Source organism: Odontesthes bonariensis, chromosome 5 (assembly GCF_027942865.1).
Source record: "Odontesthes bonariensis isolate fOdoBon6 chromosome 5, fOdoBon6.hap1, whole genome shotgun sequence".
Taxonomy (NCBI): Eukaryota; Metazoa; Chordata; class Actinopteri; order Atheriniformes; family Atherinopsidae; genus Odontesthes; species Odontesthes bonariensis.
The window spans coordinates 17502393-17516777 of NC_134510.1; the positions used below are offsets into that span (position 1 = coordinate 17502393).

At 43.0% G+C, this 14385-nt stretch overlaps 1 protein-coding gene across 2 annotated transcripts; it reads right to left on the reverse strand.

Moving 5' to 3' along the window:
• Nucleotides 1-4100: 4100 nt before the first annotated feature.
• LOC142379809 (terminal nucleotidyltransferase 4A-like) lies at nt 4101-13562 on the reverse strand. Of its 2 annotated transcripts, XM_075465100.1 has the most exons (13): nt 12675-13562; nt 12380-12503; nt 11389-11435; nt 9413-9533; nt 9182-9289; nt 8966-9094; nt 8243-8456; nt 7611-7737; nt 7357-7460; nt 7086-7267; nt 6743-6880; nt 6337-6634; nt 4101-5778 (listed from the first exon to the last, which is right to left on the reverse strand). In XM_075465100.1, the coding sequence occupies exons 1-13, from the start codon at nt 13367-13369 to the stop codon at nt 5717-5719; spliced, it is 2349 nt and encodes a 782-aa protein (XP_075321215.1). In that variant the 5' UTR covers nt 13370-13562; the 3' UTR covers nt 4101-5716. The 2 variants fall into 2 exon arrangements, with proteins under 2 accessions (XP_075321215.1, XP_075321214.1); XM_075465099.1 differs by having other exon boundaries at nt 4101-6634.
• Nucleotides 13563-14385: the final 823 nt, after the last annotated feature.

Consider the following 14385-nt stretch of genomic DNA (forward strand, 5'->3'; position numbering starts at 1 on the left):
GAAAAATAACTGCATGGCATTCAGTGTTATGCATATAAATGACAATAAGAAAAAACATTATGAAGGCAGTTGGAATGAAAAAAAAACAAAGACTTATTAGTCTTTTTAGTGTCACTGTGCCTCTTTCATTTATGTCTATTATTAGAATTGAAAGAAAGTGAGTTATTCTACCAGAGAAATATTTCAGCCAAACTGGTAATGCTGACCCATCTGTGCCAGTCAAATGGAACCTGGATGTTTTGAGTGTGGTAAATATAGCGTCTTACCTAAAAAGCTTTCTGGCCAGCATCTCTCAGCAAGCAGGCTGTCTGATGAGGTCACAGATCACGAAACGTTTGTTGACCCATCCATGTAAAACATTAAGAATGAACCCTACTTACCACTAAGCAATTGGAGAAAATGTCAAAAACAGAAATAATGATCTGAGAATACAATTGCAATGTGGTCTGATTCACTCTTCGGTAAAGAGTCTTGTTTCGGGTTCAGAGAAATGATGGCCCACTTTACACAGAGAATTAGGCTTTGAAGCACCAAAATACTTCAGTTTGTGGGTCATTAGCAATCTGTATAAAAGATTGGAGACATTTTACCTGGCAGAATACAAAATCCATCAGGCCTGTCTGTGCGAGAGAAGAAAGACAATTTCAAGAACGCTTTGAAGTGAGCTGTGAACAATCACAAGTGAGGATATCTTAGCTCAAAGGCTATGGATTATAGTTAAGAGTAATATGCTCTGAATTTAGAAACCATGGAGGGAAATAAGATATTTACTCGTTTTAAGGTAAATTAATTAACATGGTCTCATGGATCCATAAATAATGGATAGGATTTTGTTAGATAACTAAAGATATATATGGCTATATATAGGGATACCTCTCGGGCGAGAGGCGATGACCACTGGACACCCTGGACAGGTCGCCAGTCCATCACAGGGCCACACAGAGACAAACTAGATAAACAACCACACACATGCTCACACTCACTCACTCCATCCATCCATCCATCCATCCATCCATCCATTTTCTATACCCACTGAATCGGTTGGTCATGTTGCGGGGGGCTGGAGCCTATCCCAGTGGTCATCAGGCGAGAGGCGGGGTACACCCTTGACAGGTCGCCAGTCCATCACAGGGCCACACAGAGACAAACGAGACAAACAACCACACACGCTCACACTCACTCCAAAGGACAATTTAGAGACACCAATGCACCTAACATGCATGTTTTTGGACAGTGGGAGGAAGCCGGAGTACCCATATACATACACGGGGAGGACATGCAAACTCAACACAGAAAGGCCCCAGCCGGGAGTTGAACCTGTAACTCAAACAAACCCATTTAAAAAAAATAAAAAATAAAATACTTCATGCTGGATACACACTAGACTGCTTGGAGGGCCTCACTTGCACTAACTGGATCTTCACTTGGAAAAATTCTCCTTGTTAAAAGTGAAATGTCCTGCTTCCTGGTGTTAGAGTTGCTGCTTCAGTCCTCTGAGGTGTAGAGCCCTGTAGGTTTTATCGATTGTTAGATTGATACAGAGTTAGATATAGTGTTCATATCTCTGTGATCTGCGAGTATAAATGCATGAAGAAAAGACAAGAGAATGACTGAAAAGGGAAACGTGGTAGATGCACTCTGGATTTAACTAGAGGAAGTCGCCAGAGAAATTAGCTGTAATGGCGTATCCATTCATTGTGGAAGAGTACCACGTTGAATAGATGAATCAGAGGCTAGAGCCACATAATATTGTGGATTACTTTTTTTTTTCCATGATATTCTTTTCCCATAATTTCTTTTAATTAATAATTTTCTGTTCCATTCCACTGGAGCTACAGGATAATTACTCTTTGGAACATTCTCATCATTGGTGACTAGTTGGTCCCATGTTGTAAATAAGGTAATAGGAAAAACGTGCCCTCCGCATATTTTGACAGCACAACAAACAATCTGTCGGCAGAGCCTTTGATCAGATTTCTCCCTGTATTTCAGAGAGATACAAATAAAAGAAAGAGCAAGAGAGGCAGGCAGACCTACCTGGCACTAAAGAAATAAGAGGCGGTTGGTGGCATTGAGAGGAAAAATGTGTACTTAGAAAACCAAATCCATAATGCAAATATGCTACATGGAACATACACGTGAGTAGACTCCCTAATTACATATCTATATAAATTGATTTTAACCCCAACCTTTAACTTGTTTTTATTGACACCCAGCTTAAAGGACTCAGTGGAATCTTTAAAAAATGCGAGCTGGCCCTTAAGCATCATTTAAATGTCAGACATTTTTACTTGGTTCATTCAATTTTTCTGATAGTTCTTCTGTGTTGTATTTGTAGAGGCTTATAGTAATAGTAAAGTAGTAGCTAATTCCTGTGAGACGCTAATTGCTAAGTTATGAATCAGGCAAGCTAACAGTATGAGTGAATGTATGAGCTCTCTGGCTGCCAGTGTTCTTAGCACAACAAAATAAACTTACAAAAACAAAATAACAAGCACTAAAGAAATTTAAAGAATATTTGTGTATTAGCTTCATGTTATGGTATATTTTACTGCTTTCATTAGCCTGTTTCCAGCTGCAACTGGTGGCTTTTTTTTTACACGATAAGAACACTATAGCCAGCAACTAAAGAGCCATATTTATTTTTCACTCGAGGGCTGGTAGAGACTCAAATTGAGCTAAAATAACAAATCTAATGCATTTCAAATCGCTTAGTGTAATGGATAAATAAGAAATTGCCTCTGTCATTTAAGATGGTATTGTGGGGAAGACTTCAAGTTGCAGACTAAACCGTAAACTGTAAAAGAGCGACTGTATATTATATTGTGGCTGTTAGGTAACATTGTACTGTCATGAACTTTAGCATTGGACATGCTGACTAAGGCCTGTAGAGCCTACAGATGAGGATGTAGCCATCCTTATCTCACCTTTCAGTTTGCACTGAATTTTCCGTGCGACCTTGGCTGGGATCTACTCGTGCATTCATGGCGCTCTATGTTGTGAATATATTAAAGAAAGAAAAAAAAATAAAACATTTTTGTGAGTAAAGTTGAAAGGTCTTCCACTTCTCATTATGTCTAACTTCTGGAAAACAACAGTCAGTTTAATTTATAGAACAGACAGTGCGTGCAAAAGTTACCTTTCCAAACGCTCTGTTCTATAAATCACTTTTTCCTATCACCTCACCTCACTTTAATCGACATCAAAGGCAGGATACGCTGCTGTGGCCCAAAGAAGAAACTGAGAAATTAACAGTGCCTGTCACTTAATTCTGAAAGTATTTTGACAGAATAATACCCAAGACATAACTGACATCTTTATCATAACATTCACTGTAACTTGGGCAACATCGTTTGCATAAGTCTCAAAAAGCCTATATTTGGTCCCTGTAAAGTTCACTGAAAACTTCAGCAACAGAAAACTTCCCCGACTTGTTTGAGAGGGGAAATGGAATGCTCATGAGACAAGAATCCTATTACATAACTGCAGGCCTCAGCAACAGGATAATTGCTGCATCTTCTTCCACCTCAGGACCACGTGCCGCTTCTGCTCGAGGAAGGCGAACATTTAGTTCATAAACCAGGCAGCTTCTAGTTGTGCGAGTAACTACTGTGAAATGACAATAGATCATTTCACTGGCACATCAACTTGACTCCACATTTGTTTCTTCAGATTTTCAATAAGTGAAGTCCGGTCTGTCCTATGTGCATCACATGGGGTCAATATATCCATCAGGAACAGAGAGCCAGCTTTTAACAATATGAACTGTGGCAGTGCCAAAATATCACCACAACGTGATTTGCAGTGAACACAGTAGCCTACGAGAAAATGGATGGCAATGTGGATTTTTTTTTTAGCCTAGTTTCTTAGTGCCAGGTCTAAATAAAAAGAAAGAAAAAATTAGGCTAATGATCAAACATTGAATGCTTTTATTGAAGGCCAGCATTCTTATCCTATTATTCTAGATCCTGCGCCACCATGCACACCGATGGATTTGATGTAGGTGAACCAAACCATGCTCCACCAATGCCCCCTTCAGACACCACAAGGGCTTACAACACAGAGAGGTAAAAGTGCAGCTCAGTCAATGACTGTCCTGAATTGAAAATGGTTTTACTGACGTGAGCCTGAGACAACAAACTGAAATATCTTGATGAAACTACCCCTTATTCAGCAGCACTGGCAAAATATCTGAAGAAACAAACCATTTAGAGTTGTTCAAAAAGGAGTTTTAAAATGTTTATTAAAAAAATAGAAAACTTACATTTAAAAAAAAAAGAAAAAAAAAAATGGCATACAGCTAAACCTCAGTCGTTTACACATGAAACTCATCCTTCATTACACAGATATGAGCTGGGGGTTTGGTGTGTTGCAGTATGATAATTAACCAGACTATCTTCTAGAGAAGTTGCTGAAAACAAACCGAACAATGCCAACAATGTGTCGAGTTTGGTATAATTGGACTTGCTCGAACTGATTGTACGGCATCCCAAGCTCAAAGTCCTTTTGTGGTTTGCTGGGTAAACTATGTAGCTTTGAAATACTGACTTTAAATACAGCAGAGGAAAACCTTTGAAATATAAAGGATCTTTAACAACCGATTTATCATTTTGCTCATTAAGAAAAGAAAAAGAAAGAAAAAAAAAAAAAGGATAAAGATTTGACATGATGTTAATACCGACAATCACTGACTGCAATAGAAGTCCGCTCATGGAGCACACACACACACACACACACACACACACCAAGAGGCGGCACGTAAAAGTAAAAGCCATGTAACCCTGGCAGTGCTTGTTGAAACAAATACACAAAGCTCTGGCTACATACAGAACAAAAGGGAAGATTTGGTCAGTTAAGAAGGCAGTTAACCTGTTGCTTTAACAGAATCAAAGCATATATAAGGCAGAAAATAAGCACTTTGCTGGTAATAAGTAGCACCAACCATTTCTGAAATGACACATGTAAACACAGCCTACGGTGCATTTCCCTTGTATCGTCTGTGAAGAGGAAACGCGGCTAAATAAAACTCTAACGCCTGGATACTCAGTGATATGTTTAAAATGGCAACTAGTGGTGGAAAAAGTATTTGGACAGGCAGTTGGCAAAATTTCAAGTGATTACAATACAATGGAAATTTAAACATGAGTAAAATGTTGGCATCCTGGGGGACTTTCAGCACATTCCTGTTATACCGGAGCGCCCCCTTCTGCTGGAAAGCCACTCACACACACACACACACACACACACACACACACGCTTGCAAACGTTTTGTCTAGGCCTTTAGATCCATCTATTGCACAGATATAGTTGAGAAATTAAAAAAAAATAAAATTAAACTAAAATGTGAAATAAATTAATTAAAAAAAAAAAAAAAAGCCATTATTGCACAAAAATGCAACAAATATAAAATAAAGTGGAAGTGTCGACAACAAAGAACAAACAAAATAGTGCCAATGTGAAAAAAATATATCTTGCCGTGACAAAAACAAGAGAACAAAAATTTATGACCAACACATACAAACAAGAAAGGAGGCGGGGAAAAGGGAGAAACCACACTTGTTACATTCAAACCAGTCGTCACAGTTGTCACAGTTTAAGCACTTGAGACGATGTCTCTTGTGCTGTCACATCATCGAAAACGTTGTCAGCGTTGCGCTGCATCGGTAGAAAGGAAAGGTAGTGCTTCATTTTTGTCCAGAGGACAGACTCCAAAATTTTAAGAGCTCCGAGTCACGTTTTGAGCCAGCAGGGAGTTGCATTCAGAAGACCAAAAGGAGCCTAAAAAAAAAAAAATAAAATAAGAAATGGCCCAGTAGAAGTCAAATCGTCAGTAGATATCAGGCCTAATAAACCAGTTTGGTACTATGGCACATGATGTTTAAGTTGCATGGACACTGAAGACTTGATAGCTCTTCACCAACTGGGTGGTGACACAGATGAGGAAGGCCCCAGTCTGGCAATCAAGAACTCGTCAATCAACTCAAGCCTTTGCTGGTGTACATCCAGTTTAGTGAGATGACTGCTGACTTCACACTGATGCAGCAAAATAAGCATGAGAGGCCTTTTGAAAATTTCCAGCAAGTAGTGGGAGACAACATGAATTGACCTGTGAATTCAAGCACAGCGCAGGTGCGTTTCCTACAGCCTCCGACAACAGAACGTGTAAACCCATATAAATACGATCGGCTGCGTTCCTTCATCGGCTCTGGTTGAGAGCAGGAACGCTGTTCCTCTTCCTGCGTCGCCAGGTGCTGTGGTTGTACTGGTGCTGGTTTCTGAAAGACGATGTCAAGTTATGGCCCTGGGGAACAAACTTGCGCTGGGGACTGAAGTTACCTTGCGAGTGATTTTGGGCCTGGATGCTGCCAGATGGGTTGTGCTTGAAGCCTAGTTTGTGCGCCTCAAATGAGCCGTGGGAATTGGACCTAATTGCGTAGGTGTGGCCCTGCTGCCCTCCTAAAAGAGGGCGGTGGAGAGGGCTGGGGAGAGGACTTGTGGGGTTCGTGTGCTGGGAGACTTGTGCAGCTTGTGTTGTGTGACGGTGCACAACAGCGATGGTCGGCGGGTTCTCTTGATAGAACTGGCAATCAGAGACAGAGTGGATGGTGACATTTTCTGGGAGAGACATCTGAACCTGCATAAAGAAAAAAAGAAAGACAGAAAAATGCCATAAGACGTCTGTGGAGACTACATTTACCACGCATTACACTTGCCTACATTCCAGTAAAAACCTTCTACCGACCTGATGCGCTGTGTGGATAAAGCCTGCTGGATGTGTGGCCCTCGGGTCAGCAGCCATCTGAAACACAGAGTGGACCGAGGCCAGTGTGAGGGATTGGAGCTGGATAGCAGTGCTGCTGCTCAGTGAAGAATCGGACTCCTGTAAAATATAAACAGAATTTAACAAAGCTGCACATACAGGAAAAAACTCTTCTCAGTTGGACTACAGTCAAGTTGCGGTAGAAGTTGCGATGATCACATTGTTGGGAGAATCTAACAACACATACAATGGTTTGCAGCTGCGTGATGAACATGTAAATGTGAAAAACTAATGTTTTAGTGATTTGAAAAAAAAAAAGTCTTACTATGTCACTTCCAGAGGGGGAAGAGGAGAGCGAGCACGCAGAGGATGAAGACGAATGGTGCTGAGGGCTGGGGAGAAAGACTGGAGGAGGCGAGGGGGAGTCAGCACTGAGGGGGGAGGAAGTGTCCCTTTGATCCTCAGCCACCATCAGTCTTGCAAGATCCTGCTCACACGACTCCAAATCTGGAAAACGCACAGAATACTTTTGATAAAACTGTTCGTTTCGAGCCGGCAGCATCTGTCGCGGTACAATATTGACACTATAGACTTGCCGTGATTTTCCAACTTGGCGTACTGCTTGGCTCCCCACTTCTTTATTGTCCATTCCCTGTAGGCCAGAACTTCAGGGCTGACTTTAATGATTCGTCCTAAAGTGCTGTAAGAAAAGGTTACTGGCAAATTTTTGGAAGAAGAGTTTGACGTGTTCACAAAACCACGCATCACTTTGCAACTCTTGCAGCATGCTTTCATTTGTGAGCAAGAAGATAGCCGCCTGGGAGGCAGCAGCGGTGTCAAAGAGACCAACCTGTCATGCTCTTTGTTGGGGTACGCCCGTGCGAGAGGAGACACGCCATGACTCAAAACCATGTAGGCAAAGTCAAAGACCTGCTTGACCTGCAGGACTCCATATGAGCTCCTGCCCACATCGTTGCCTTTGAAGAGCAGAATGTGAGATTGAACATCAGTTCAGTTGGGGACATATCCATACAAGACATCTATTTAGGTATAAAACAACTCGTTCCCGACCTATTCTAAAGCAGAGTTTGTTAGAATTTGAATGAAAGGGGGAAAAAAAAAAAAGAGAGAAAAGAAAATTTCCCACATGTAAAGTGTAATTTAAGGGATAACAAAAAGTTTAAAATTTCAAATTTGATCACACTTGCCCCATCCTTAGTTCAGAAATTCCTTTTTCTGGTGAAATACAGTAATTATTTCCCCTTTTCTGTCATTGCTTCTTTCATTCTGTGCAGGCGTTTACACAACTGATCATCATTACAGTCGCACATTTTTTTGTTCTTTGTTACATTTAGTTGCACCGACAGCAAATGATTAATATTTGTGCGTTTGCTCCTGTTGTAAGGTCCCATACACGTCCTCTAATCGAATGGTTGATTTGGACGTGCTACGCTTATGAACAACTTCAAACTGACGTCTGACCTGGCTGTATAGGATCTTCGATGCAGAGCATGGATGGCCTGTTTCCATTCCCCATGGCTTTGAGCATCTCCTCCTTGGACAGGTAGGCTCCTCCATTCTTCACCCGAATGCCCGTTTTCATGTAGTTGAAATCGCGGCCGTACAACTCGAAGAACTCGATTAGCAGGATGCCCAGGTTAATGTTGGCGCGTCGCGTGTCAATCCGAGGGTGCAACTGAACAGAAGAGGAAGAAATTATGGCCGTGAACAAATCCAGTCTCAAAAAGACCACAGATCAGTTCCCTGATGGAGAGCACAGCAGCAAATACATTGAATGTGTGTGGTGACTCAGTCGCCTCATTTGGGATGCAGGATTGCAGGCGAGCGCAGTTGTATCGTCAGTGCAGAGTAATGGCTCCTTTACGATAGCACAAAGGTGTCAGTGCAGTTGTAGAACCGTACTCAAGCTGATAACAGCACCCTCTGCTGGTACATGGGGTAAACTACTTCTAATGGCATAATCTCTCTTTTCCATGTTTGACGCACGCAAAGATGATGCATTTTGAATCCAAACAGGTCATTGCAGTTTGAAGTTTCCCCATATTTGAACAAATACTGAACACTGAACAGAAAAGTGAGAATTTCTCTGTTTTTCTTATTACGTCTGCAGCGTTCAGAATACACTTATTGTGCTCTCTGTGGCGGATCGACGCAGTGATGATAAGCATGCAGGTTTACGTCTACCTGCAGGAAGCTGATGGCCATAAGTATGAGGCTGTAGGAGCTGATGCCTCCAGTGAAGACTTCATTAAGGTCCCGCTGCAAGAGAAACTGCTTCAAAACGAAGATCAGCGGTGGAAGAACAGGGTACTTCTACGAAAGAAAGGAAGAAAAATTAACAGCGAAGAAAACAACATCACTTTTAGCCACATGTGATGATGTCAAGTGTTGGAGACAAACCTTTAGGTAGCTCTTGATAAACTGTGCCGCTTTGACTGCAGTCTCCACATTAAAGCTGATGTCCACTTTCACCTTGGTTTCATGATCAGTGAGTTTGATGATTGGCACCTGAGTGCAGGTGAGAAAAAAAAAAAAAAAAGAATTAAAATCTCTCTTTTTTTTAAAGATCTTTGTCAGAGTAAGCAGTAAACGCAGTTGTCAAAAGTAAAATTCAATCTTTCCGTGACTGACCGTCGCCTTGTCAAGGACTTTGATGGGATAGGGGCCGGCCACGTTGTGTTTTTTCAGGGCTTGCTCAAGTTCTTGCAGCGGGGGATGGTCCCACTTTCCAAACACCACCAGGTCAATGTCACTGAGCACATAACAGCAAAACCGTTAAGATTTTGTCCCCTTCAGTTCTGCATCTAAGACTGAGGTGCACATTGTTGCTGCAAAACGTCTGATCGGAAACAGTGCGTTTTCATTTCTGTCTCGCTAACATTTACGCCTCAGACGGCTGCTGTGCGAACTCTTTCTTCATTCTGCCACTCACTGAGCAGACTGCGGGTGAGCAGTCAGCCGCCACATCAGCTTAGTCAAATTTACCGCCCATAAATCTATTATGGTCGTGATTACGATAACGCACTTTATTACTGCCCGATATACTGATCTCAACATACAGGGCTGTGGGACCTCCCCATCACCTTTCCCAAAGCTCTTTTCATTGACCTGGAAAACTCACGGGGTTGAGGAAAGATGGTAAGAAAACATCATAAGGACTTCGGAAAAGACAACCGTGCTGCAATGAGAACTTGACCACACTCACGCTAAGCTGTGGGTCTGTGGCACCGAAACTACAAAAGTTCAATAAATATTCTACAAAAACTGCTTTAGAGATCGTTCATCTGTTTCAATCTTAACACACAGTTACATGAAAACCATGTCATACACATAAGAGCTGGTCTAGAATATTTATTTATCAAAGTTGTAGTGTCCTCTCATCCTCCTGTTCTCATATTCATCCACATGAATTACAGCTGGTACAAATGGATGAAAATAATCCAGCGTTGCTATAAAAGTAGCGACCGCAAGGAATTGTGGGACGAAATTATCCCCTCTCTCTCTCTCAAAAAGGTTGGTGTGGTGTAACCTTTGCTAACGGAGATTATTGAGGAAGCACTGGAGCACCTTTCCTTAGTCCATCCATCCATCCATCCATTATCTTCCGCTGGTCCGGGGATCGGGTCGCGGGGGCAGCAGCTTGAGCAAAGAGACCCAGACGTCCCTGTCCCCGGCCACTTCCTCCAGCTCTTCTGGGGGGACCCCGAGGAGTTCCCAGGCCAGCCGAGAAACATAGTCTCTCCAACGTGTCCTGGGTCTTCCCCGGGGCCTCCTCCCAGTGGGACGGGCCCAGAACACCTCACCGGGGAGGCGTCCAGGAGGCATCCTAACCAGATGCCCGAGCCACCTCATCTGACTCCTCTCGATGCGGAGGAGCAGCGGTTCTACTCCGAGCCCCTCCCGGATGACCGAGCTTCTCACCCTATCTCTAAGGGAGAGCCCAGACACCCTGCGGAGGAAACTCATTTCGGCCGCTTGTATTCGCGATCTCGTTCTTTCGGTCACTACCCACAGCTCGTGACCATAGGTGAGGGTAGGAACGTAGATTGACCGGTAAATCGAGAGCTTCGCCTTCTGGCTCAGCTCCTTCTTCACCACGACGGGCCGGTGCAGAGCCCGCATCACTGCAGACGCCGCACCGATCCGTCTGTCAATCTCCTGCTCCATTCGTCCCTCACTCGTGAACAAGACCCCGAGATACTTGAACTCCTCCACTTGGGGAAGGATCTCATTCCCCTTTCCTTAGTATTTAGAGAATTCAAACAGCTCTCATCCTGGCTGCTGTTCAGATAATTCCGAGTCATCTCGCTCATTTAGGAAAGTTCCAAAGCAAATAGACAGGACCCCTCCTGAAAAACCTGCAGAGAAATTTTTTAACTGTCCCCTTTCGCCACTTCTATTCCAACTACTCTAATAGCTCAACTCTCATGACCATCTCTAAATACCGTATGCTTAATGAAAATGAATGAAAAGTAAATTAATCCCGAGAGCATTCGTAAACTAAAACAGTGCGAAACTCCCTAAAGACTACAACACTGATAGACTTTACAAAAGAGGCCCATGTAAGGTCAGACTGTACAGAAAAGTTTAAAAAAAACAAACATTACCTTGTAGGAAGATAAAGTCCTGTGCTGAAGCTGCCAAATATATCCACCTACAGAGAACAAGACCAGTTAATACAAGCCTAGATTAAAATCACGATACATTCCAACCTTTACCAATGGGACGGCTCGTGACATTGATAAAAAAATTGATCCTCACAGAAAAAAGGCACGAGGAAAAAAGTCTTATTCAAAGTAGACTGACAGTTTGTTGGCAGCACAAAGTGGAAAATGAGTCACTACTGCAAATTTAGGAACACAAGTGACAAGAAGAAACATCTGGCCAACTGTCTGGACATGCAGTTGTAATCTCCAAAGACTGCCCACAGTAATATTCATTCACATTTGAAAATACTCTAAAGTCAATCGAGAGTCGAGATGGTGATCAAAGCCAGACACGCAAAGTAAAAATATATATAGATTTAGAATTTTTCTAAACATGAGCAGGGCAACAGAAGCTTGTTCAGATGTGCATCGTCTTGGCCCGCTTCCACCCTTTAAAATGGCTGGATGAGAATTACCACTTTTACACGTGCAAGCACGGTGAACCCAATTCACACCATTCACTTTTGACTCATCTAAAACAAACTGAAACGAACTTAGTCATTCAAAGTCTGGCATGAAATAGTTCTAGATTGTTGACAAAGCTCGTGTTTGCAAAGTTGTGCTTGTTCAAAAAAAAAAAAAAAAAAAAAAAAAAAAAAAAGGGACAAAAGAAAGGACCATGGCACAGTCATTAATCTATGGCTTCTTCAGGGTCAGTGAAGGAGTAGAATACCAGATGCAACAGGAAGTTACCACTTACTTGGGTTTTACAGATCACTGGGAGAACATTGAAAAAAAGAATAGAAAAAAAAAAAAGGTACTGAACATGGACTTATGGAGGTAAGCAGTACTTACATCTCAGATAACCATCTAAAGAAATCCAAATACAGGCCACAGTAGATTACAGCACCCACAGTTAACTCTAGGCCCATGTCCAGCCTGCCACACTCACCCGTGCTGTGGGCCACAGATCCTCGATGACGCCCCTTATTCTGTTCACAACATCCCTTCTCATGGCTTCCTCCTCGGGTCTTGGTGACATGAAGTTGAAAAAGTCCACTATTTCTTCATGAAGACTGATGACAAGACAGATATCAATCAGATCAAGACAATGTGAAATCTTGAGAGAATCAAACACTAGGAGGAAAATTAAAATGTGTGTACTTTCCCCCCCCCCCCCCCCCCTCCTCCTCTTTACTATGGCACACATGCCATTGTACTCGATTCGCCACTGTGTGTCTCCTTACCCATTAATGCCCGGGCTGTAGCGCCTGGTTTTCCACAAGCTATAAGAAGAGTCCACGTAATGTCCGTTAAAGCTCAGCGACAGGAGCGGGTTGATGCCGTGGAAAGTGTTGGCCCTGTTCAACTGCCTCCTGCGGCCGGATGAATGTGTCTGATGGTGGTGCCTGTTCCCGTGCTGATTTTTCATCCCGGTGGGGGTGTGGCCGGCGGATTGTTGCATGCTGCGACAGTGTTGCTGAACGGTGTGAAAAGGCGGAGGGAGGAGTTGCTGTCGGAGATTGTTCTCGTTCAACTCGTGCTCGCCGTAGTGTAAAAACTGCTTGACCTCTTCTGTGACGTTCAAATTGTCGATGTGAAGCGAGGAGCCGGTGGGCGACGAGCTGTCGGCCTCCGAGTCCAGAGAGGACGAGGACGGCGACAACGAGCCCTTCCTCCGGACACTTCCCCTCTCTCCTCCGCCGCCTCGCTTCGACAGTTTCCCAAACACAACCCCCGGCAGCGGCGCTAAATGTCTGCAATACTCGCCGCGAGAGTCCGTGGAGTTTGCATTTTGCACAGCGGAGTTGCGTTGGCGGTGAAGGTGGTTGTCGACGCCGGAGTTTGCTCGAAATCCTTGAGAAGTCTCCCAAATGTGCATCCATAGGGAATTGGCCGGTCCCTTCTGCTCCGGCTGGATCCAAGCGGTCCTGGTATCCATTGGACTCGAGTTTGCCGAGAACCTCTCCACGGAAAAAGAATATGCAGGCGACTTAGCCAATTTTAAACACTCTGCACGCAAGGAAACTAAAAACTCATACGGTGCCGATTTACTTGTTGTCCTTAAAGAGCTCCATGTTCGGAAACTGGTATGGTTAATCAGGCAGCTTGGCCAACTCCACTCCCCATGTAAGCCAGCCAATATGGCGTAGCCAGTGGCACGGATGAGCTTCTGCGCATGTGTGAGGGATTTAAATGTTTGAACACACCCCTCAGTTCTACAAGAAGTGTCAAGTTATTTACACACAGCCGAGAAAACGGATATTACGTTAGAACGATTGTTTCCCTGTAAAACGGCACAAAATAGACTAATATGTATTAAAAGAAAAATTGCACAAATCACAAAATAAGTACTTCTAAACTTCACATTTTGAAGATAAAGCAGAAGCTAATTAATATTTTGTTTACAGGTATAGATTTTAATCGGACTGGGCGGGTTCTATACTAAGTTATATAAGCATCCATTCACTCAATGACACAGTAATCTTCAGGAAGACTCTCAAAAGTGTTTTATTTGGTCGGGTAAAACCGGAAATGGCCGCTCTTACCGTTTCCAACAACTGACACATATGAACCCGGGCGGAATAATGCTGCATTCAAAGATAATCATGATTTTTTTTCAAATTAGTCACTACCACAAGATGAACTTGAGGCAGTCAGATTTACTACGGAGTAACTCGGGTATGGTTTGTCAACCTCGACTCCTGCATTTTGCCTAATTCGCCCAGAATTGTTCTTGGGCCATGCAAAATCTTCCGCGATTCAAGATCACCAACAATCAAGTACGTATTCGAAGCTCATTTGTGATCGCTAAAGTGTATACAACAAAGCTAATCTCGAGGCTAAATTATTTTAAGCTCCCCCAACACACGCATACGCGGTGCTTATCAACTGCGTGAATATCTAAAAGATCAAGCTTTCGAGTTCAGATATTCCAACCTTCGAGGTGCCACGAAT